The sequence below is a fragment of the Lonchura striata genome, chromosome Z (genome assembly GCF_050655825.1).
Source record: "Lonchura striata isolate lonStrDom1 chromosome Z, ASM5065582v1, whole genome shotgun sequence".
In the NCBI taxonomy this organism is placed as follows: domain Eukaryota; kingdom Metazoa; phylum Chordata; class Aves; order Passeriformes; family Estrildidae; genus Lonchura; species Lonchura striata.
The window spans coordinates 5,520,293-5,545,153 of record NC_140740.1 but is presented as its reverse complement, the minus strand read 5'-3'; the positions used below and the strand labels follow the sequence as shown (position 1 = coordinate 5,545,153).

Genomic DNA, 24,861 nt, shown 5'->3' with positions numbered 1-24,861 from the left:
AACCCCAACACTTCAGGGACAGGCCCAGTGCCCATGCACTTAAGAGGAAAATGCATCAGCTGCCTTCTGGCAGAGCCCTCCTGCATCCTGCAGGTCTTGGGCATTTACAGCAGAGATCTCCTGTGTGGACTGGCTTTCACTGCACGATCTAAATGGCTTCTCCTTTCTTTGCTGCTTTTTTGTCTCTAGGACTTTTGGATTTGTGGTTAGAGCAATCAACAAAGCCACAGGAGTAGAGGTAAATGTCAACATCCCCCACAGACTCTGCTGCACTCAAGGGCTTTCCCCTCTGGTGTGGGCAGCTGTGGCCAGAGCTTTGGGTAGAGCTGTGCTGAGGAGGCACAAGAAACACAGACTGGCACCAGCCTGCAAAATACATCGGGGACAGTCTTTGTCCTTCTCAGCTGCCAGAAGGAAGTCACGCAGGGCAGCAGTCCATTTCGGAGAAGGATGTGCTCACTCGCTCTCAATTGCTAAAACAAAGGTGGTGCCTTAGAGCATCTCACTGCTCTTTGGGGCTACAGCTTCAGAGTCTTGAATTCTCACTTCTGGTTGCCAGCAAATACATCTGAAAGATACTGGTAGTTCTTTAGCCACCTGCAGTGCTGCACTTGGGAACTGCACATAGGGGGAGATCTGCAAGGCGTCCCTAGAAGCCCCAAGCCCTGCCCATAGCCCAGGATGTAGCCACAGAGTATTAAGGCGTGGATTACTTCTTCTGAATCCCATACAAAGCAGCAGGGAGTGGGCTCAGAGGTTTGTGGGTGATAGTTTAGACACCACTGTCACCAAGTGTTCACGGCAAAACCTCAGTGGCCACGTGTCCTGTAACTGGCCCCCAAGGGAGTGGAGCAATGGGCTATTGCAATGTCAGTTCCTAATTACTGCAATGCCTGATCACAAGGCAGTCTGGCACAGCTCGGCTGTGTCATTGCAAAATTACTCGCTCCAGGTGGTTTCGTGCCACCAACTTCTCAAGTTACTGGTTTTCAATGTCATTTTAGGTGGCCATAAAGAAAATAAATCTCCAAGGACCAAGGAAGAAGGAACTAAAAGTCAATGAACTCATGGTTGTGAAGATAAATAAGAATCCCAACGTGGTCAACTATTTAGACAGGTGAGTTGTTGTAAATGTTTGTTTACATTCTGCAAACATGCAAGGATATTCAGTGGCAGAAAATAGAGCTGTAATTATTGGTGAATTATTACTGCTCTGCTCATGTCCAATGGGTGGGAAGAGAGTGCATCTTGTCTGCAGGAGTATTCCCTGGCACACATAGTTTGAAAATTATTCAAAAACCTGCATCAGTCATATCTAACTAAATCAATAGGCTGTAAGTTCACAGCCACTACATTATTTTGGGGCTTGATTTTTTTCAACAGTCCTCTTACATCTGGGTAAACTAACATGGATTTTCCTTGGATTGTGTCCCCTCTTTTCCATTGCTTTGCATGCCAGGAAGACTAGGTGGTTATTTCCAGAAACACGCAGTGGGACAGGCTTTTTTATCTGTTCCTAAACTGCAGTTTTTACTTGCTGGCTATTTAAGGCCTCTCCTTTTTCAAAGCTGTGCCTTTCTTCTCGAGACAGGTTGCAAACAATGCACAGCCTAGAGGGAATGTCTATTCCCTTTATTCTGTCCTTGTCACAAAGGGACTTGGAAATAAGAATCAAGAAAACAAACTAACCATGCATGTTTACCTCCGTGCTCTTGTTTCCTTCTTTCAGCTACCTTGTGGATAATCAATTCTGGCTGGTTATGGAGTTCATGGATGGAGGCACTCTGAGCGATGTCATCAGCAAGACCTACCTGTCTGAAGAGGAGATAGCAGCCATCAGTCGGGAGGTCAGGGATCCCACCTGTGCTTCAGAGGGCTTGGGCAGGATTGTCTGGGAAACGGGCTCGGAACAGAGAGGTTCCATGTATAAAGCTTTGTTTCCCTAGTGCCAGTATGCTATGGACAAGTAAAAGCATCTCAAGGGAACTGCCTGCCAGTGCCCCTGCACTCACTGTACTCAGTTCTTGTACTCTTATCTCCTACTGTTGTATTCTCCTTCTGCCTCCTGTATTTGTATTTGCTCTTCCCCACCTTGCCTCCTTAAACTTTTATCTTCAACCTATCTGCACTGCATTCCTTGCCTGTAAAAGCAAAGGTGCTGGTGGCAGGATTTGAAATGATCAGCTGAGAAAAAATAGAGACTCATTTCTCACAGTCCTCAACTGAAAAGGACAGTAGTGCAGCCAAAATGCTCTTTGCTTCAGGAAGGTGACTGATGTTATACTCTAAGTCTGTGCTGAGGCCAGCAACAAAACCTTCGTCATGCAGCCTCCCACCCAAAAGTGATCCGCTTCACACCAGAGAGAGGGACTTTTTCTTTCTTGGCCAAACCCCTCCTTTGCCCTCTGCATGGAGAAAGCACATCCACTGCAGCAGCAGTCATCCTGGCAGGTTTGCAGGGGACAGTCTACAACAGCAGGTGCTGTTGCTCTTTCAAAAGCTGACATGCCTTTCCGTAGAAAGGTCCTCCTCTGCAAGTGTTGGAACACAACTCTTCCTCTCAGTGGCACTGTGTTCTGCCATTAGTTGCCATTCCCCTGGGGAATGGGAATCTTTTAGAGTCTCTGTTTCCTTTCTGGTGTGATGAAATCACATCACTAATTTTTGCCCTCCTGTTTCTGTTTTCCCTCTCAGTGCCTGCTAGGATTGGATTTTCTTCACTGGAACCACGTGATCTACCGAGATGTGAAGAGTGACAACATTCTTCTCAGAACCAATGGCTCTGTCAAGCTGGGTCAGTATATTCCTGGTCAGGTGCAGCGTTCAGGGATGTGGGGTGAGGGGCTGCTTTGAGTGGCTGCCAGCTCCCCAGAAATGGTGCTGGTGGCAGTGCAGGGCCCCACCGCTGTGAGCTGAGGGCACGGTTGCAACGTGCACAGGGGTATAAGGAACCACGAGAAGTCAAGGGTGTCATTGGTGTGATTTTGTCTCTTCCAGAGGGAGGGAGCCACAAACTAAAGCTTCAGGGGAATAAAGGCCACTGCTGTGAGCAGCGTTAAAAAAACTGGGATTTTTTTGGAAGTGGCCAATTTCATATGTCCTTGGCTAAAGCCCCAAGGAAACCGAGCGTGGACAGTTCTCCAGGAGATTCAACAACACATAGACTGAGAGTGGGGAATTCTTTTGCTTGGTTTCCTAACTTGAGCTGGCTTTCATGGTATGTTTATTTCTCCACAGCTGACTTTGGCCTCTTTGCTCAGCTCACCCCTGTGCAGCGTCGACAGAGCTCAGTGGCCGGCACTTCTGGCTGGATGGCGCCTGAAATGCTGACAGGTCAACCATATGGCCCCAAAGTGGACATATGGTCTTTTGGAATCGTGGGCATCGAAATGGTGGAACGAGAAGTTCCTCACAGGAATGAAACTCCTGTTTCGGTAAGGTGCAAATACTCCCTGATCCCACCTGTCTTTCTCACCTGTCCCATGTCCTGTGTGCCATTGGACAAGTCCCGTTGCCATCTGCTGGCACCACTTCCACCAAGGTCCCCTTCTAAACATGTCCCTGCAGCACGTCAGCATCTGCTGTACATTTGGTTGCATCAGAAGTGAAGTGGCAGTTCAGAAACCTGCCATTTTGGCCTCCAGCCTGCCTGACATTTCTCATTTGCTTTTTGAACTCCGTTGGTGCTCTGTCTCTTGTGAGAAGCCCGGCCTTGCTCTGGGGTCTCATGTGGTGCTGAAATTCCTCCTCCAACCCGTGCTTCCAAAGAAAAACTCCGCAGGCTTTAGCTGTTCGGTCTCAAGGCAGTTTATTGCTAGTTATCTAACAGATTATGTTCTTGGACTGCGGCTATTTGATCAGCGGCCTGGGTAGAGGCACACACACACCCTGACATCCTCTCTATCTGCTGTCTTCTTCGGTCTCTCTTCCCACCCAGGGCTGCTGCTATCTTTTATAAGATATATTACGTATAACATGTTTACAATTATTCCCCAATACCTACTACCTACGTTGCCAAGTGTTTTTCTACTCTAAACCAATCTGTGAGTGCCAACATCACCAAGAACATGGAGGTAAGGAAAAAGAAGGAGGAAGAACAGGATCAGCCCACTTTCCTCCATCTTAGAACTTCTGACCCCCATGTACAAAGTGAAAACCCCCCTGTACATGTGTTAAAACCCCCCTGTACAATACTAAAAAACTTTCCCCTCTACTTTGTAACTACTTTTACTATACTATCTAACCTTTTGTGACTGCTTGTTCCACCTCCAAAGCTGGTAATTCATTCCATGGCTCAAACTCAAAATCACAGCTGTTTTTCAGCTGTCTGCCAGGGTCTAGAATGCTTCTGACCAAGGCCTGGAACCTCTAAAAATGTCTGAGAGACATTTTGAGTTCCCACAGTCTCTGAAGGGCAAGAATTTTTCAGTGGAGAGGTTAGACATGTGATAAATATCCTGAGAAACTGAGGTCAGACCTTCCCAGATTCAATTTTATTGGAGAAGAAAAAAAATGAAAAAGAAAAAGAAAAAAGAAACAACCACCAAAGCAATGCCCAAGTAGTTTTGTGTAGGAGTGACAGTGGGTAGGATGGTCGGGATGGAGGGAGATGAGAGATCTTTGAAGCCAGGTCTTGGAACTTTCAGTTTATTGCACAGGGCGTGGGTGCAGGGCCCTGCTTGGAGCTGCCAGCCACAGCTCAGAGCAGTCCCGAAAGAGGAGCCCAAAAGAGAGACCTGAAAGAGTGAGGAAGTTCCTGTTACAATACAATAAATCTTCTTCTGGGCTGAATATTCAAATTTTCACTAACCAATCTAGTACAAGATACAAACACTAGAGCATTTACCTACAGCCTATAAGAATCATTACATTACCATATTGTGTTACATTTTAAACGACAAAAACTACTCTTTGGACCCTTTCTGTCAAGCTAGTAGGGTCTGCTCTGACCCTTGGACCTGTCTGCCAGCAGAGGGTATAGTTTAATCACAAGGGGATTACCTTCAGCTGGCCATACCATTGTTTTCCAGTTGTTCATTAACTAAGGCTAGTAACTATCTCAAAGCTTACTTTCATTTCAATCTCGCTTACAGTTTCCATATTCTCAAAATCTTTTTCCAGGCATACATATTTGTAAGGTTTTCCTGTTTCATCTTCCCCAATAGTTTTGGTTTCTTTTTCTTTTTTCAACCACAGCACATCAAGTTTCCTCCATACTGTAGCATCTTTTCCAAGACCTGTGGGTCTTCAGAACTTCCAGGCTTTCAAATCATCTGTACATTGTTCAGTCATGTGTGAGGGTGGCCTGGATAAGTTAAGGATGTGTTTTTCTCCAACTGCAGTAACACTAAACCCTTGGCTGTTTCTGGGTACTTTAACAAGTTGATGAGCTTGCAGCCCGGTGCCTGGGGCTGGGACCCAACGTGGGCGGTTGATGCCGGTGCTGTGTTCCTTTACCACAGGAGCAGGGACATCCCTGGCTTGCACAGTTCTGAGGACAATGAGGACTCCAGCTCCCCACCATGTCCAGTGGCTGAGCTCAGTTGCAGAGAGACAGGATAAAACCCCCTTTGTGACCTCTGGGCGTGCAGGAAAAAGAAAGAAAGCTGCCATAATTATTTATACTCCAGGGGACTATGCTTGCTGTTTTAGGCTTGGAAATTTTCCTCTGAGTTGAAGAGGATAATAACAAAGTCTTTTTGGTCACCATCTATTTCAGTGCCACCAGCACAGAGCTGTTACTATTGTGATGGGAATTTTTATGGAGACCAGGCTGCAGCCTGGTGTCATGGAGAGCCTGTCAAAACCTCCCACTTCTTACCTACACTGTTTGCGATGGGGGCGCCATTAATGCATTGACTTCTTCTTCAGATTTGACCTTGAAAAGGTTTCCTTTTGCCACATAAAGAGGCTGAAACTTGCAGCTGAGAGACAGAGCTGCAGGTGGCTCCTGTGTGCCCAAGCAAGCATTTTCATCCCAATACATGTGTGCAGGCATCTTAAAGGGTCTGTGTTGAATATGAGATTCCAAATGTTTGTTTCCTTACTTTGAGGAATACCTGGTGGATTTCTTTTCTTGCCTCCCATGTACCACTGTTTTCTAGAAGAGGACAAGAAGCTCAGTGAGTTTTGGTTTATGACCACTGTGCTTAAGGGACCAACAAGCACTGCAGAGATGCCTTTCCTGTACTAATCCTTGGAAATAGTAGAGTTAGTTAGTGTAGCAGAGCCCATATTCCGGAAAGCCTGTCAGGGTGGTGTGAATCCTGCAAGAAGGAAACATGCTTTGCTGATGTAGCTCCCACTAACTGGGTCAGTCAATGAAATTGACTGCCAAGGCACGATCAGCAGGATGTTGGAAAAGCCGTGGCTTTTTGTTGGTAAAGGAAAGTCATCTTTCCTTTACCATCTGCATCTTACCAGAACCTGCTCTGCAGAGTGGAACTTAAACACTGGGCTCAGGGAGAGCAGTTACAGATGGGAAAGAAGCAGGTGGAGCCTCGTGTTTCCTTTTCCTGCAGGCTGAACTCCTGATAGCCAGAGGAGAGAGACCACAGCTGCGGAAGCCCAACCGATTCTCGTCTCACCTGCGTGACTTCCTGAGCTGCTGCCTGCAGACAGACCAACAGCAGCGCTGGCCTGCCAAGAGGCTCCTGCAGGTAAAATGCCAAGGGGCTGAGGTGAAATAGTGTCCGAGGGATGGGCTCCTCCTCCACTGAGGTCCGAGGCATCAGATGAGCCCCCTTCCTCCTCACCTCCACTCTTGGTGCTCTTCAAATGAAAATGCTGAGGAGTGCTAGACTGGGCTGGGCTGGCAGGGCTCTGTAAAGTCCTCTGGTCCAACTGTCCTGAAATAAGCAGGGATATCTGTAAAGAGATCAGGTTGCTCAGAGCCCTGTCCCACCTGAAGTGGAATGATTCCAGGGATGGAGGCACCTACAAGCTCTTGGGACAGCCTGTGCCAGGGAGACACCATGCCCTGAGTAAACAAGTTCTTCCTTAGACCTACTCTGATTAGATCCCCATGTGTTTAAGACTATTCGCCCACACTCTCTTGTAACTGGCCCTGTTAAAAAAGGTGTTCCCCACTTTCTTCAAAGCTACTCTGAAATCTTGGAAATCAGCAATAAAGTCTCCCTGGGGCCTGTTCTTCACAAAACTGAATAACTCCACCTCTCTGAGCATTTCCTGAGAGGACAGGTGCCCTGTTTTCTGGCTGTTTCTCTTGCCCTGATTTGGTGGGGTGTTCAGTTTTATCTAATGGCAAAAGAACTGAAGTACAGTAATGCAGGCTAGAGAGACGTGAAATGGTGGTGGAGGAACCCAAGGCTGCCAGTCCTGGCAGAGCACTCTGGAGAGATTTGGCTGTGGGCAGGAGGGGCTGTGAGGGACTCACTGTGAGCCTCTGAGGGTCCCTGGTTTGTGCCCCCCACCCCATCCTTAGAGGTTTCTGGCACACAAACAGGGACAGCTGAGAGGGACTTGTCCCAGCCCCATCTGCTGCCTGGCACACTCAGGCAGAGGGGAACTGGCCCAGGCTGACTGCCAGGTTGTGTGGCAGAGAGGGAACTGCAGGACCCAGCACCGCTCGGCTGGCCCTGCTGGGAAGGAAGGTGCCATCCAGCACAGGAGGGGCAGGGCATGGAAAGGCAGACACTGCTCTGTGTGCCTGTGGAAATCAGCACGGTGCCTGTCTTTCCAAGACAGGGACCTATGGGAGTCATTGGAGCTTCTTGAAAGGAAGAAACCCCGGGGACAGAAAGCACCATTTCTAGGGCACTGGCAGGGCAAAAATCCTGGCAAGATGGAGAAACCAGAATAAATGGATGAGTGAGATTCTGGGCCAGGTTTGCCTGTGATGGCAAGGTCCTGCACATGACGACTAGGGAGCAGATGGTCCCGTTGGTTTACTTTCTGGGTCTTTCTAGGAGTTAGAGGAATCCTGATTGAGTCTGTGATGTACTGAGCTTGGAAACTCATGGTTCACGGTTCTTTGTTGTTTTTTTCCTGTGGATTAGCATCCATTTGTAACAGCAGCCAAGCCAGCATCCACCCTGGCACCACTCATCAGCTCAGTGAAGAAGAAGAAGACAAAGAAGACAAGAATCTAACAATCAAGATATTACCAAGTTAGAGTAGGATTGCAGAGTAGGACTCTAGAGTAGGATTGTTAAGTAGTTTTGTAGTATAGGTTTATAGATAGGATTATAATTAAAGTTTTCAAAACATCAAATAATTTGGAAGGTTCTCTTCCTTCTGACCCCTTCACAAAAGATTTCCTTCTGAATTGCCAGTTGTCTTTTATTGGTGCTAAGACATGCTTATGGCTCCTTTGGTATGGTTTGTAAGTGGAGAAGGCTCTTCTTCATTCATCCTCTCCAGACCACACTGCCTTTGGCATACGGCCCGTGGGCCCTGTTTGGCACATCTGTGGCACTTCCAGTTGAGACAGAAAGGGCAATGGCATTTTCAGGAAAAAGCAAAGGGTGAGTTGTGCAGCCAAAACATCCTGTGCAGATGCAGGCCTTCAGCTGTGACTCGAGAGCATTTGGGTGCCTGCCACTTGGATTTGTATCACAAAGGGCAAAGTCTTTGGCTGGAGGAGAGCCTCGCTCAGCGGAGAAAGCAGAAAGATCAGAGAGGTGCTCTGAAAGGTCTCCTGCGGTGCAGAGCTGTCAGCGAGTGTGAGCTGAGAGCGGGCCCGGCCCTGCCCGGCGTGGAGCCGCAGCAGAGCCCTGGCAGAGCCCGGAGCAGCCTGAGCCTCGGCAGGGCCAGGCTGCAAGGAGGCCCTGGTAGCTGCAGGAGGCACAGCCCGGCCCTGCGTGCCTCTTGCTGGCAGCGGGCGCATCCTCCGCTCTCAGAGCCCAAGCGCAGCCGGCTGCTCCCGAGGGCAAGCGGAGCCCTGCTGGGCACAGCCCAGCCTGGAGGCATTGGCCCTCTGGAGTCTGCCCGAGGAGAGATAGGCCAAGGGCAGCCGAGGCCCGCTGGCCTGGCTCAGCATTCCCACTCTTGTGCCGCTGCCCTGCGACTCCTGGCAAAGGTCAGCAGTGTGTGCAGCACCCTGGGCACCGGGGCAGGGAGCCGGGCTGCTCGGCAGGCTGGAGCACAGGGCAGCGTCCTTCGGGCACGGCACTTGTGCCAGGGGACCCGAGGCCAGCGGGAGGCAGGGACAGCTTGTCAGCTCACGGCTGCAGGAGCCAGTGCCTCACACAGCTCTGGGAGGCAGCGCCTGCAATCCTGCAGCTCTGCACTGAGCCACAGCAAAGCTGGGAGCTGCAGAGTGCTCTGCAGAAATATTCAGGGCCGGCAGGCCAGCCTGCTTTGTGCTCCCTGGCACACAGCAAGCGCTGTGCCACGCCGCAGCTGGGAGCTGCTGGGAGAGAGGTGCTAGAGATAAACTCTTAGGTACAATTAAATGGAGACAAAGTCATTAAAGCAAAGGAGAACATTCTTCTTAGTAAGGGTTCAGCTGAGCTGGGTATACTTCCTTTTGCTCTGGTGTTCAACCCATCCCCCCACCCCCCCCCCACCTTTTCCAGCTCACAGAAACACAAAAAAAAATTAACTTGAAGAAATTCAAACCATAATTAACAAGACCTAGCACCAACAACTTTCATTCTTTTTTCTAATGACCTTTTGGCTGCAGCAAAATATTACCTCCTATCTCTCAGAGGGAATCGGGGATGAGCCTGAGCCTTGTGCTTGACTAGTGATCTGATTTGGAAGGGAGCAGAAGGGTTTCAGCAGGCAACTTGTGTTTCCTTTATTCATTTCTGAAGGAAAGACACAGTGTGGCTTCAGTCAGCAAAAGCATTTGCCAGTTGCATTGACGAAATGCTTGTGAGCAATTCCCAGGAAAGGGATGTGTCGAGGAAAAGTTTAATCCTAACAAATCCTGCGTTCCTTTAGCTGTAGCAGGCAGTGTTGAGCCCTCTATTCCCCCGTGCAGTGATTAATGCCTGCAAATGGCTCTCCCGGCCCTGCCAGTGAAGAGAGCGCTCCCCTGAGCAGGTTCTGTGCTTTGCTTTGCGGCGGCAGCTGCCGCTGGCCGGGCAGGCAAAGTCTCTCGCTGGCCGTGCCGAGGTGGCGGTGGCTGCGTGGGCCCTTCTGGCCCTGCCGCGCTCAGTTCGGGCCATGCTGGCCTCCCCTGGCGCCGTCCCGGGGCTGCTCCCGGCACAGGCAGCGGGAACGTTCCCGCTCCTGGCCCCGGGCCCGCTCCTGGCCTCGGCCGCAGCTGCCGGCGGCGCTGGGATGAGCCCCGGCAGCACGGCCCGGCGGCCCTGCTGGGAAAGAGCCCCGAGCCCGCCGGGAAGGGGCCCCGCTGCCCCGCAGCACCCCTCGGGGGCACACACAAAGCCGGCTTCTTTCCCTCTCTTTTTCCTCTCTTCGAAATGTTGTGCTACAGGCGGCACCAGCTTTTCTAATTGGCTTAGCAGTGCGCCTGCTCTCAGAGCCACTCAGGGATTGCTTTTGCCTGGCACAGGGAGAGCTTATGGCAGCTCCTCACAGGAGTGCCTCACTTTCCTGGCTGGCTTCTTTCCTCCTCTCCAAAAATTGACCCATGCAAAACCAACAAAACCGGCCACTGGTGCTCCTGGGGCTGGGGAACCTGGAGGCTTAGAGAAAACTTGAAAAACTTGTGTGGGGCCCTTCAAAAACCTCATGTGGCTTCATATCCAGACACACAGCTAAATCCCATATATTTCTTTTTTTTTTATCTTTTTAAAGAAAGGAAGTCCAATTGTATCAAAGAAAATTCTATAAAGCAATGAAAAGTGTTATGAACAAGTTCATTAGTTAAAGGAAGTTAAGGAATTTAAGGTTAAATGTGTTAATTAAGACTGTTATTATCTGTTAAATCCCCATTGATGTCTCCCTCATATCTCCCTTTATTGTGCCCCTTCGCTGTACCTGTCATCCATGGTGCGACCGCCGGGTATTGCCTCTGCTGCTCCCCAGAATGGTGACCAGAGTACTTCTGGGGATATGCAAATTAAGGACAGTAACCAGAAACTCGGAAAAACCCCTAAAGACAGCAAGCCAACCTAAAACCTGAACAACAAACTGACTCTGGCCATCGGGAAGGAGTCCCTCCACCTTACCAGTGCTACAAATCATCTCCAAAGCGTTGCCATAACCTAAGTAGAGCCAACCAAGAACAAAAACCCTAGTCAACGAGCCCAAAAGCGTCTTCCCAGGCACGCCCGTGAGGACGGAAGCCCCAGTTCTGCTGCACACCAAAACTGACTACCTCCTCCTCTGCATCACCAAAGGGAGCGGCGGCGGTGTGCACAACCCCTCGGGCCCTCACCCAGAGCTGGTCACTTGAATAAAGGCATTAAAAAGGAGCTGGTCTCCTTGCCCGTTCTTAACAGCTGGGGGCTCGTCCGGGATAGCCACACCCGAAGAGGACACCAGGACCGGGACGGCTGCCCACTCTGGGCCTCTGGGACAGCTGGCTATCCGGACCGAGAGAGGACCAGCCTGGGCACGGTGACGACAAGGAGTGCCGGAGGGTGAGTAACCCCGGTGGCGGGCGAAGGAGGCGTGCGAGTGGTGTGTGAGTGAGACGAGGGCCGGCAGCTCGGACCCTCGAAGCGACTGGACCCTTAGTACCACCATTCCGGATTCCCGCGAGGGGCCGGCCAGGAACGGGGGGAAGTGAAAGAAGTTGGTGAGAAAGAGGTGTCTCCTGGGGATAATAAGGGCCCCCCCGCACGTGCAGGGGATAGCCAGTGTGAGTGGCACGCAGCAGGGCTAGGTCTCCCTTGATAAGACCGTTGCGGTCTGGGTAGGTTTGGGTCCTCGCTTCCCAGGGCCGGGCCAGACATGCCGTAGGTGGTGCGCTGCCACGGTCCCAGGGAGGGGACCGTAAACCCCCGGCCGAGAGCACCGGGGTGGGGAGTTGGAAGGGCAAGGCCAGGCACCACACATTCCACACACATCCCTTTCGCCTAGGTTATTCTGCTGGGGAGGGGTAGCCAAGCCAGACCGGTAGATGGCAAAGGGGTCGGGCCCCGCTTGGGTTGATCCCAGTTGTTTTTTGGGAAGGGATACCCCCCGGGTAACCCCACGCCGTCTCCTGGTCCCTTCCTACCTCCGTTCAAAAAATTTAGGAAGGAACAGTATTAGAACAGGGCGGTCTAGCCCGGGGAGCGGACTAAAGGTGTCCGGCCTGGCGGGAGGCTAGACCAGGGGAGGACCTGGTGCCCGGGGAGAGGCTTCTAATACTGTGTACCCTGGCTGGTGCCGAAAAGTGTGCTCAGGAGACTCTAGGGTAGAGGCGAGGCACGGGGGTACGGTTAGGGGTACGGTCGGGGGTCGGATCATTAGGATAGGCCCCGGTATCGGAATGTCCAGAGGGGACGCCTAGGAAGTCGATACTGAAGGTGTGAGTGTGGAAGAGAGTGTGTGTGAATCCTGTCTTTTAACGTTATTCCCTGGAGCGAAAGGAAAGTGTGAAAGAGGTCTGTGAGGGATTAAGTTGCACTGAGGGGGGAAAAGGCTTACGTTGAAGTTAAATAGTTTTAGTTCAGAAAGTGTTTGGTTGGTTGTAGATTTGTGTTGCCCGTCTGTAGATTTCCATTCGGGTAGGGGCACCTTTGAGGGGATTTGAGTTGCTTATTTAAAAATGGGACAGTGTGTGAGTAAAAGAGGAAGCCCCCTGGTAGGGAAAAAGAAAATCAAAAGTATTCCCATAGAAAGTCTACTAGGACAGTTGCTAAGCGATTGGGAGTCTCAGGAAGCCACCAAATCCCTAGACCAAGTAAAAATGATTTATTTTTGCACCGAGATTTGGCCAAAGTTAAAATTACAGGGGAGGTGGCCGTGGTACAGGACTAATGACCCATGGATTTGTTCCCAACTACATCATTATTTAAAGACACAAGAGACTCCCGACATTGAGCAAATAGAATATGCTGCTTGTTGGTTGAAAGATATGAGTAAAGGGAATGTGAAGATCCATAAATTAAAAAAGAAAGAAGAGGATAAGGAGGAAAATGAGGGGGAGAAAACCACTACTAAGACCTGGGATCCCCTTGACTATTTGCCACCTCCTCCTCCTCCAATTTACCCAATCCTGAACCCCAATCCCCTACCAGCTCCTGCAGTAGTAATTCTACTACTACCTCCTCCTAACGTTTATATACAAGACCACAATCCTGCCCAGACTTCCCTGGCCCCTATCCCGACTCCTTCCTTAACATCCCTCTCTGCCCCAACTTCTTTGTCTAACAACCAATTTGGCTTCTCCCCCGAACAATCTCTCTTTACCAACCAAATCTCAGATTCCACCTACTCCTGGCTGCCAATGTTTCTCTGGGGCTGGGGCATCCAGACCCACAAGCCGCCGTCCCTACCTTCCGAGGACCGGGAAGGTGGCTAGCACAGCCCACAGGGTCAACCAAGCTGGACTGATGCCGCGGCAGACATCCCTCTTTAAACATGGCTACAGAGGGGTTTCAGAGCTGCAAGCACACAGTGCCAGCTCACATCCAGTGTTTCCTTCTCAAGGATCTCCCAGTACTTCTCCACAGGGCTGCTCTCAATCCATTCATCACCCCTGCTGTTCTGCTAAGCTCTGGAATATGCCTTTTTCCCACACTGGGAAAAAAGGTTGTAGGTCTAAGGAAAGGAGGCTGAGCCAAGTGGTGACATTGAAGCACAGGTGGGATAGACATTCCTCCTTGATGAGAGGAATGGTTTGCATGTTTGGGGTGCAAAATGTGACATTTGGGGAAGGAGAAAAGGGCACAGAAGTTCAGGCTTTCAGCAACTGAGAGGTGGCAGTATTAGAACACATAGCAGTTGGTGAAAGCTATCTCCTTCAGGTTCTTGCTGTGTGGGAAGATGCTGTGAGTTGTGGTGGCTGCACTCACCCTTTGCTGGGAGGATGATCTGTACTAGGGAGAGCAGATATCTGCCATGGTGAGCAGAACATGCTCAGAGCATTACAGTTCAGAGAATGATACTGTCCCTGAAGTGCAAAAAGCTTGAAAGAATAGAATTCTGTGCAGCACTGTTGTACAAATTTCCTCTTCTAGAACATTACCCTTTGCATAGTCTGCAGGTGAATTATCTGATTTTTATTGAATACATGGGTTTATTTCTTAAGGTTTTTGGGCAAATTCTCAAATTTATTTTTATTTGCATATTACATCCAGCATTTATACAGGTTTTTTAAATTGTTCTTTTGTAAATACATGGGGAACAAGTACCCAAATATTTTTTATTCCTTTGGGATACTGTGATTAATACTCTTAGAAAGAAAACTTGCTGAACAATTGTGATAACAGAGCGAGGGAAAATAGCATAAAGTCTTTTAGAACAGAGTGTATAATGACTGCAGAATTGAGTAATTCCTTCAAGGGCGGCTTCTTCAAGAACTGCCAAGATACTTCCTTAAATCAAGGGAAATGTGACCTGCAGCCATACAAAGTACAGCCAAAGCAAATGAAACTGTTGGGGTGTGTTTAAGTTCCCCGCATTTATGGTTGCTCCCTCTCCCCCTCTTTATGTAAAATGGTCTGACCTCCCTTCTTCTCCTCTCCCTGCCTCTGCCAATCATCCCTCTCTCCACCCAAGCTATGTGATTTTCTGCTAAGTCATCCTCCTGACCCCACCCCGGGGCTTGCCTGTCATTCTGAGGCCTCTCCTTTCCACCTAGAAGCTTCCATCCAGGGCCTCGGGTGACAGGCTGGTCTCCGGGGTTCCCTCCCTCCTCCTTCTCCCATTGGACGCTTCCCTTGTATGTCACCCCAGTTATCACTCCCAGTTGTTACCCCATTCCTTTGCTGTTGTTCCCTCCCCTTGTTACCACCCTCAGTTAAAAGGCCGTGCACACAGTGCTCGGTGCCTTTTGGGGCATATCTTCCCTCAGAGCCACAGTTGTCTGCTCAGACTTCTAATAAGCTCAGAATGTGGATACCCTCAAAATGATCACTCCTTGCTTTTGTCACTGTCGTCACGCGCCTCCTCCTGTCTGGTGGCTTCGGGCCCACAGGCCATAGTTCTTGCCCACAGTGGCGTACGAACATGGCCCTTTTTGTCTGCAGTGCCAGAGGTACTGGGCTGCCAGAGACTTTGGGAAGACACTGCAACAGAAAACCCTTTGGAAAACAGGGAATTTTGCCAGTGACATCAGACTGTCATGATAACTGAGCGATGCCCATCACCCTTGCACTGCATCCTTCAGTATTTGCAGTGTGTTTTCTCCCAGTTTCTGTGAATAAGCAGCTGCAGTTGCTTTACCACTAACTTAAGCTCTTATGAGAATTACCAAGCACCATATATGTTTTTTGTACCTGAGCATGACTTGAGTTTCCCAAATCTTCTACAAAGGGGAATGGAACAAGACAGTTGCTTGAGCTAATGTTAATGAAGGATTTCACGAAAGCAGGTGAATGAGAGCATTGCATTGTAGAACTTCACATTCAAGAAAACAGAAGTGCATTTAGAATAAAACATACGAAACTAGGAAAACATCAGAACAGGATAAAAAGAAATTGCTAGACAGGAAGTGATATGGGGGGGGGGAAGCCATTTCTGATACATCTGCATGCATTTATAAGCTAAAACAGAAAAAGAAGGGCAGAGATAATGAGGAATGAAGATTTTAAAATTGTGCTCTGCAGAAGAGACACACGGACAACCACTGTAAACACAGCTGAGAGATTCAGCTTGGAGTTGTGTTAGAGTGGAATACATTCATTGGAGATCTCTTTGCACATGGATGCAAACACTGAGGAAAAAAAGAGAAAGTCATTTAATAATTTAGACTCCAGACAGCATTGTCTAGAGATCTAAACATCTATTACAGTACAAAACTAAAATATTCCCAGATGGATTGATAAGGTATGATGTGCACATTTCTGCTGTTTTCAGAGTCAATGACACTGACAATGAGTGTCTGGAAATTAGGAATGAGAAGTCAGATTTTATCTCCATTACTCTAAGAACACCTTAATAAGGCACTTTAGGAGCTGAGCACTAACATTCCCATTCTGCTCTATTTACTTTACATTTGAATACAGGCTGGTAGGAGAAGAGATCTGGCTCTAATTTCTCCCCAAGTTATCTGTTGCATTTTCAGGTTAGGAGTACATGTAAAATTCAGTTAATCACTCTCTATCCATGAATATTCCCCTACTGAACTGACGTATAGAAACAACCTTTTTATCTTTTTACCTTCCTAAGTAGTGACCTAATTAACAGGAAATTTGTGTAAATCACACAGGAAATCAACAAAAATTGCTGAAATTTACTCTCAATTTTATTATAAAGACTTCTGAGATAAGGCTTGACAGATTCACTAAACAAACTAAAACTTGAAAGAGAAACATGCATTTTAGCACTGATAAGAGAAAATAAAAATAAATCCTTTCAAAATTCCAAATAGAAGATAAGGAGAAAGTCAAGAAGCACAGGAAGAAAAAGGCCCTGTCAGATGACCTGAGGAAGGTAACTGTGCCCCATCACTGTTAGAGGACATTGGTGCAAACAGTTGGAGACATAAATACTGATTGATTTGGGAGCCACAAGCTTGACAGTGCAAAGGTGGTTGAATAACTTGACAGGATGGAGTTCCCTCCTGCAGGTGCCCTGTGCCTTGTCCTGCAGGGCAGGCCACTGCTGGCTGGTCAACAGGTGCCTGGATAGCGTAATTGTACTTCCACCAAAAGCCCGGAGGACTCTCAGGCTGCTGAAATCCACATGGATTATTTGAGGGCAGGTTGAAGGACAAGGGAGGCAGGAGCAGGCACAGGGAGACAACCACATGCAGGAGAAGCAGGCTATAAAAGAGTGACTAGGGAAGGAGGGCCCAGGGCATATAACTGGGGCAGGATAGCAGGGCTAGGGTACAACAGTCCACTGAGGGAAAGGTTCAGGGGAGGAGCAGGCATGGGGTGACATGAACTGGACCAATAATGGGGAAGAGAAGGAGTGGTTTGCTGAGGGAACCAATGGGAGTAACGAGAACAGGGAACTTTCTAGAACCTGGGGAGGTGACAAGCACGAACTGACAGATGATCGACATGTGCTCATCTGCATGGGGAACCAGGGAACTCTGGGGAAGTGTTCTTTTTTAAACAAATGCAATTTCCCTTGGCATCCCCAAACTGTTTTCCCCAGGGGCACCTCCCACACCCTCAGACCAACTGGGATGCCTGAAAGAAGTGAACAGCTCACCATGGCCTGGCCTGATTAGCTGCTTTTTCTTACTCATCCTCCTGGGGAGGCTCTGAGATCTTCTCTTCCCGGATGGAAGTGCAGCTGCTGCCAAGGGAAATGTCCCCATACTGACTGAGTGTTCCCTTTGCTTGCCACATGTGCCATCTGCTGTCCGTGTCCAGGAGACCTGCTCCGCATGGGAGGGAGAGACCGAGGGAGAGCCTGGGAGCTTTGGCAGCTGCAATCCCTCCTGATCTAGTTCTGTTTATGAATGTGTAGAGTTAGATTCTATTAGTTACAAGTATAGGGATATTTATATATATATACTGATATTTGTATGGGTGCCCATGTATTTATGTTGTTATATTGATGCATGTATATTGATCTGTTTACATCTCTAGTTATGTTTACATACTTGCACAGTTCTGTAGCTGTGTAGTTCTATTGCTGGAGTTGTATGGATTGTTTTATTGGTACATTGATATTTGTATGTTTATAGATATATTTCTTATGTGTGTATTATATGTGTCATATGTCATGAAATATGTAATGCGTATATTATTATGAGTATATATGTATTTACTTATTTTTATATATATGGAGTTGTATAGAAAAGCCAGGGAATCTCAGGAAACGGGAAGCTGGACAGGACAAACACAGATCTGAACCAATGTGGTTAATCAAACGTTCTCCGTTTATTCAAGATAAGATGGTAGTTTATATAAGCTTCTACAAAGTTTACACATTACAAAGGCACTCTGATTGGCAAGCTAACATTGTTTACCTTTTCCTTAAGGTGGCCTAAACGTTACACTATAAATCTATACTAATTCACACCCAGACAGCCCAGTGGTCCCCATCACACCTTAATACTATTTCTAAATGTGCCACAAACTCTTAATTTCTAATTGCGTCAGAGGCTTGAAGGTCTCACAAGGCCCAGATTGAGGCCTAGACTGGAGTAGCTCAAATCTCATAACTCATGTCCTCTTTTCTCTCAAAAATGCTGCAACACTATAGTTCTAAAATTCTTTTTATTTAGTTCTGTATTGACATTCTTTAGAGAGGGATTTTGATATTTCTGTATTTGTATATGGGCTGTACAGTTGTAGTAATACATAATAAAATGTAATTGTTAGACTTAAATTCATATTTGTGTATAGTGAGTTGTAGAAAATTAATTTCTTTAACTGAATTTGATACCCATATATATTTACATAACATTATTGTCACAATAAATTAGATTTTAATCTTAAATGGATATTTGTATGTTTCTATATTGGCAGCACAAGTGTAGCAATTTAAAATAAATTTCATTTTTAAACTTAATTTGACGATTTTGTATTTGTTTATTAGCAGTGCAAGTGTAACAATCTGCAGAAAAGTAAATGTTTCGACTGAAAGAAGTACAGATTTGTGCTACCCAAAGCCATGACCAGATACAATGCTGGATCATTTTGGCCCTGAAAATCTCCAGTCATGCCCAGCACATGCCCAACGTGCACTCAGGCTGGGCAAGGGAAGCACAGATTTGAGATGGCAGCAGAGCCACACGTTGGCTCAGAACTTGCTGGAGAGGCCTGCTGAGGAAACTCTGGGACTCCACTGCAAGTAGGAGCCACCTGGGAGGACAAATCCACCCCCATCCCAGGGGCAGCTCTCTAGGCAGCGCTCCAAGTGTCCCTCTGAAGCTCATCCCGGAGACCAGAAGCCAACAAGGATCCTGAGCCAACTCCGCTGCCTTTGGCAGCACTTTGGGAAATGAGCTGCAGCAAGGGGGAGGCAGCAGTGACTGTCACTGCTGCAGGCTGGGGATGAAGGACACAAGTGCTGAGATGCCCTAAAATCCAGAAGGAGGCTGGAAAACTGGGAAACAAGAAGTTCTCACAAGCACTAACATGATGGAAGCCCTCTGGGTGAAGTTCCCTGGAAGAACTGCCAGGGGAGCTGCTAGGATCAGCAGTAGCAGAAAGGAAAAATGTACAAACACTAGGACATGATCTATATGCCCCACAAGCAGTGGCCTCGAAAATGATCACATATATTCCTTATATCTTTTAGATATGATATGATAGGAATCAAAATATATAATATATAATACGCATGAAATTTAATGCACATGTCTTTTTGGACAATTCTATTTTTTGATGTATTTTTTGAGTATGCATGCACACCCACACATTCTCCTTGCTCTCCTCAGCATCTCAGGGCTGCTGTTTGCACAGAATTGGGATGAATTTAACGTGACAGATCCACGAGTTGGGTGTTCAGCTTGTCATAAACACTCATGTGGCAGGGCACAAAACAAAGCTCTCAAATCCATTATCACATGTATAATCGCTTCCATTATTATGCCTGCTAGGCACTGAGGAGCTCCTAAAAGCACTGAAGAGACAAAAAAGATGTGGAAAAATTTGGCATCATGCTACTGCTGGTATCCTCATGGAGAAAAATCTGCTGAGTTTTCAAGGCTGTAACTTGCCAAAAACTAGGAAAGCTGCTCATCCCCAGTAGCCCCATTGTGAATGGTTTCCTTGACTTGGCAAAATTGGGGTGTTAACAATGGACTCTGTCCTTGGTTCAAATTACCTGCAGACAAAAGCACCACCACCAGCAGAAGCCACATCAGTCAATTTTCTCAAGAAGCTGTGTTAAATTTGTGAGACAAAGGGAAAACATGTCTGACGCTGTGGATTAATGACAAGACTCTGAGCAGCAGCTCCAAAGCAAAGGGCAGCAGCTTCTCTCTGGGACACTCCTTGTGCCCCAAGGCAGCCGGGCTGCCCTGGCTGCCCAGGGCCCTGCGCTCCGCGGGCTCTGCAGAGCTGCACAGCGGGGAGGCAGCTTCGGGCACCCCAGCCCTGGGCAGGAGTGGCTTCTTGCTCTGGACAGCTCCCTGTGGGCAATGCAGGGTGCTGGCCTTCTGCTCTTGGCTCTAGCCCAGCCTTGCAGGGCTAATCCTCTTTGCTGTCTCAAATGTGCTAAGTACAGACTTGTTTGTGTCCAGCTCTGCACAGCATTGATTGCACCACAAAATACTGAAGGACTAATGTCACGGTGCCTCCTCTGGTCTGCAGCCAGCTCAGGTTTTCAGCACGGCTGACAACAGCCACTCCCTATGACCACTGCGGGAGAGGGATGTGACCGATAGGTTCCAATGCACCAGACCAGTAAAGGACCTTAGGCGACATTGACAAAGACGAGGGAGTCGTCCTTTTGGGAGTATCGCAGCTCCAAGTTTATTGGTAGTCCACGAGACCAACCTCAACTCGAATCAGGAATGTCCCAAAAGGCAACTGAGAACAGCTTGCACAGGTATATAACAGGGGGTGGCAACCCGGGGGGAGAACAATAGTGAACCACCCGGGAGTGGTGAAGGGAATGACAACCAGGAGAGGTGTCCAATGAGGTGAGAAGGAGGGAGGGGTCCCCAGGGATCAGCCTATCACCCGAGGTATTATGGAAGGTTCTGGAAAGAAGGGAGAGGCCTCAGAGTGACAGACAAGCCCCGGGGTGGGGTCAGGGGATTGACTCAGCACAAAGTTACATAACATGGGTGGGGAAAGGGAAGACTGACCGGCAGAGGGGGAGGAGGAGGGACATACAATTTAACATAAAGAGGGGAAGAGGGAGCAACCATAACATGGGGGAACTTAAACCCCAACAGACTAAGGCCTGAACAACAGACCCTGACTGAAGCCTCCACAGGACCTGAGCCAAAGCTGACCTCCAGATGACCTTTACAGCCAAATATTCTATGTATCTGCTCCTTAACCAAGTTTTGCTCTCAAAAGGATTGATGCATCCATTCATTAGTGAAACATGTTTTCACGTTCTGGCATTAGGAAACTGGACAAGGCCAATCTGGCCTTGGTTTCTCCTTGAGCCCTGAGCAGGCTTGGGGAGAAAACGAGGAGGAGAATGAAATCAGATGCACCCACAGCAGAAGCTCTGTCACATTGCTCATCCAGCACTACCAAAGCTGGGCTGCTCTCACAGCACAGTCAGAAACCTCGTGGCTGGCAGCGGTGGAGGCACCGTGGGATTTCCCAGTTCCCAGCCGTGGCTTTCCAGGGCTTGGCTGGGACAGCTTCCCCCAGCTGATGATTATCATGTTGCCCAGGCATTATAATCCCTTGGGATAAGCAATATCTATCCGTGGGGCAGTAGTGTGGTTTTGAGGACAATGTTGACAAAATTGCTGCCCCTTCCTGCTGCTGCTGCTGACTCCAAATCACGAGCAGTGTGCTAACTCTGCCGAAGACAGGCAGAGATGTTGAGATAAAACCAGCTAGTCTGCTGAAAAGGACGCCAAAGGAATGTTTTCCAATCCCCCTTTTCATTATTCTCCTAGACATGACAGAGCAATGTCCTTTCCCCCTGTAGCCGATGGTGACGCAGGCGCGGGATGCAGCGTGGGGACAGAGCCCTCCGCCGCTCCCGGCGCCCTCGCCAGGGCCTTCCCCTGCCCTGCCCAGCCGTGCCGTGCCGTGCCGTGCCGTGCCGAGCCCGGCCAGCCCCGGAGCCGCCCCGCCCGCGCTGTGCCCGCGGCCCCGGCTCTGCCGCGCTCGTCCCCGCCGAGCCCGGCCCGCGCCGGGGGCCCGAGCGCAGCGCCCCCCTCAGGCCGCGCGCCGCCGGCGCAGCCGCGGCCGTTGTGGCGGCACTCGGCGATCGGTGCCATGGCGGAGCTGCCGCTGCCCGCCGGGCTCTGCCCAGCACCTTCCCCGCCGAGCTGTGGCGCCTGGCGAACAGCCCCCGCGTCCGCTCCGTGCACGGGGACAGCCGGGCCCAGGGGCTGCTCATCGACCGCTCCCTCTTCGAGCGGGAGCTGCTCGGCCCGGGCGACGCCCAGGGGCCGGCCCCGCGCACCTTCAGAGCCACGCGGTTCCGCAGCTTCGTGCGCCAGCTCCACCGCTACGGCTTCCGCAGTGTGCCGGGCCGGGCTGGCTCAGCCGCGCCGGGCGATGCCGGGGCCCGGCTCCACTACAGCAACCCCTGCTTCCGCCGCGACCGCCCCGACCTCCTGCTCCGCATCCGGCGCCGGAGCGCGGCCACCAGGCAGCGGCCGGCGGTGGGGCGGGAGGGCCGCCGGCGCCCACCCTGCGGCTCCCGGCAGCTCCCCGGGGCGCGGCCGCTGCCGGACGGGCAGGATGGGGGCAGTCACTTCAAGCCGCTGCCCAGGGAGCAGCCGCTGCCCGCCAAGTGGGAGGTGCTTCAGATCCTGCCCTGCGACTTGCTCGGTTTCTACGGGGAGCTACTGCTACTGCTCAGACGAGCGGGGCCCTGCAGCCGCTTCCAGGAGTTCTACAGAGAGCAGCTGCTTCCAGTCGACCTGGAGTTGCTCAGGATGCAGCCCTGCAGCTTCCAGGCTCTCCACAGGGAGCAGCAGCCCCCAGCCTCCGTCCCACAAGGTAGGAAAAGAGCTGTAGCCTTGCTTTTCCGAAAGGTCATGAAAAGTTACTAAAAGCCAGGGACCTCATTAAATCGGGAAGACTGGACAGGTCAGAACGCAAATCCAACCAATATGATTAATGCAACGTTCTCCCCTTTATTAGTGGTAAGATGGCAGTTTATATACACTTCCATATAGTTTAGTTTACAAAGGCACTCTGATTGGCATGCTAACATTGTTTACCTTTGCCTTAAGGTGGTCAGGCTTTTCACACTGCCGCTCTCCTCTAATTCATGCTCAGATAGCTCATTACTTTGTAGTTACCCTAACATAATTTCTAACTGCGCCACAACTGAATTCTCACTGCATCAAAGGCTTCGACGCCCCATCAAGGCTGCTTATCAGGGCCTATCTGAGGGGTAGATCAGTTCTCACTCCAGACATAAATCCTGACTGAAGAATTTTTCCTCAAGGCTCTGTCATTCTTGGCCCCAAATTGTCAAGCCTATTAAGAAGGGCCACCTAGAAAGCCAAATGATTCTCTTCCTGATTTGCCTGCATATTTCCTGTGTTGTTTGATCTAAGGAAGCAACAAAGATCTGTGTACCAGAACCATTGTGGAGTGCGACCACTGTGTTTGGATTCTTGCAGCTGCCTCGGGCATTTCAGCCAGTGTAGGTTGAGCAGCATCGATGGCTCAGCACAGAATGTACCTCGGGAAGAGCAACTGCCACCAGTGGATCTTGGCTTTGCCATAGAGCAAATGTTTCAGGAGATCAGGAGGTCCCTGTCTGAAAGGTCTCCCTCTGCCCAGGTAAACCCATTGGAGAGGAATGGAAGAGGCTCGTCTGAGAGCTTCTAACATTGTTATATGGAGGAGAGTAACTGCATCCTTGATGCGATTCCAAAAAAATACTGAATGATCATTAGTTTCCTTTTTTTCTGTTGTTCTTTCAGAGGGAAAATCAATGTTGCCCCTGAGTCTTCAGGAGGGAGGCCTGTGGACAAGGCTGCAGCATCTGTCACCGAGAGCTGCAGGAACAGTTGCTCTTGTTATGAATAAATTCAGTTTTATATTGAAAATGTTAATTGAAATGCTGTTAACTGTTCAAACCCTGTTAAAATCCCCTTTATGTGCACCCTTTTTATGTTTCCCCCTTGCCCCGCTTGCCCTTCACTATGTGACCGCCGGGTTTTTACCGCCGCTGCTCCCCAAAATGGCGGCTGCGCTGTCTCGGTAATATGCAAATCGCGAACCGAGTGCAAAATTCTGAAAAGAGCCCCAAGGACAATGAGCCACGCCAAATTCGGGGCCGCAGACCGGATCGGACAATCGGCAAAAGGTCCCCGGACGGTGCCAGACCCGCGGAGTAGCTGCCGACATGTCACCATAACTTAAACAGTACATCTGTATGATCAGGACCCCAGACAACGAGCCGAAAATCGCCTTCCTGGGCACGCCCGCGAGGACGGAAGCCCCGGTTCTGCTGCCTAGCGGAGCCGATCTCCTCCTCCTCAGCGTCGCCACGTGGGAGCAGCGGCGGTGTGCGCGACCCCTCGGGCCCCCAACCCAGAGCTGGTCACTCAATAAAGGCCTTAAAAAGGAGCAGGTCTCCTGGCCCTTTTATTTCACTAATCACTTACATAAAAGAAGGAGAGTTCTAGTGTTTAAGCAAATTAATATAGCATGTAAATAATATAAACTTCATTGACAAAATACAACAGGATATGATAACATTGCAAATTACTAAAAGGACATGAAAACACATAATTACACTAACAGGGCTAGAAGGGCAGTAACAGCCTTATTTTTTCAAATGCCTCAGATACCTCAAGCTGACCTGCTGCACACAGATGCAAGTTCTACTTCTGCTACAGCTCAACTCTGAACTCCCCAATCATGTCAGCTTGCAAGAACACCACTGCAAATAAGATGACATTATGAAAGCAGGCAGTGACCTTAAAGCGGCCACTAGCACTGGAGGGCAAGATAGAGCTCTAGATGGAAGACAGGGTAGTCCAACCCAGGTCAGTAGCAGGCAGGGGACTGGGCAGTGCTCTGGCATGTCCCAGGCTCAGCTGGGCCAGCCGGCAGCAGTGGGCTGGAGGCGAGCAGCAACAGTGCCAGGAACAACAGCAGACCTTTAAACTACTAGCTGGCTATACTGCTCCCAAAGCAAACACAAAACTGCACAAAAACTTGATGCTTTGCTGCTCTGAGTGACAATCTAAAATAATGTAAATAATACCCGGTGGAATGATCAAGTGATTGAAAACAAACAAAAGGAAAACTTTTG

The 24,861-nt window shown here is 49.4% G+C and overlaps 1 protein-coding gene and 1 long non-coding RNA gene across 3 annotated transcripts in view; both read left to right on the top strand.

The window, feature by feature from the left end:
* The window catches only part of LOC146763598 (uncharacterized), a 30,074-nt gene extending 8,336 nt beyond the window's left edge, over positions 1-21,738 (top strand). The window contains exons 9-15 of the mRNA XM_085567906.1: positions 190-238; positions 1,005-1,117; positions 1,730-1,847; positions 2,695-2,794; positions 3,238-3,434; positions 6,522-6,659; positions 10,960-21,738. Coding sequence (XP_085424032.1) covers positions 190-238; positions 1,005-1,117; positions 1,730-1,847; positions 2,695-2,794; positions 3,238-3,434; positions 6,522-6,659; positions 10,960-11,049 — 805 coding nt within the window. The 3' untranslated portion in view covers positions 11,050-21,738. The remainder of the gene's footprint in view (positions 1-189; positions 239-1,004; positions 1,118-1,729; positions 1,848-2,694; positions 2,795-3,237; positions 3,435-6,521; positions 6,660-10,959) is intronic.
* Positions 21,739-22,378: 640 nt separating this feature from the next.
* Positions 22,379-24,170, top strand: LOC144248310 (uncharacterized). Of its 2 annotated transcripts, none has more exons than XR_014951439.1 (4): positions 22,379-22,583; positions 23,216-23,378; positions 23,522-23,756; positions 24,103-24,170. It is a non-coding gene; the product is annotated as an uncharacterized LOC144248310 (long non-coding RNA). The 2 variants fall into 2 exon arrangements; XR_014951440.1 differs by having other exon boundaries at positions 22,401-22,583; positions 23,150-23,378.
* The last annotated feature ends 691 nt before the right edge of the window (positions 24,171-24,861 follow it).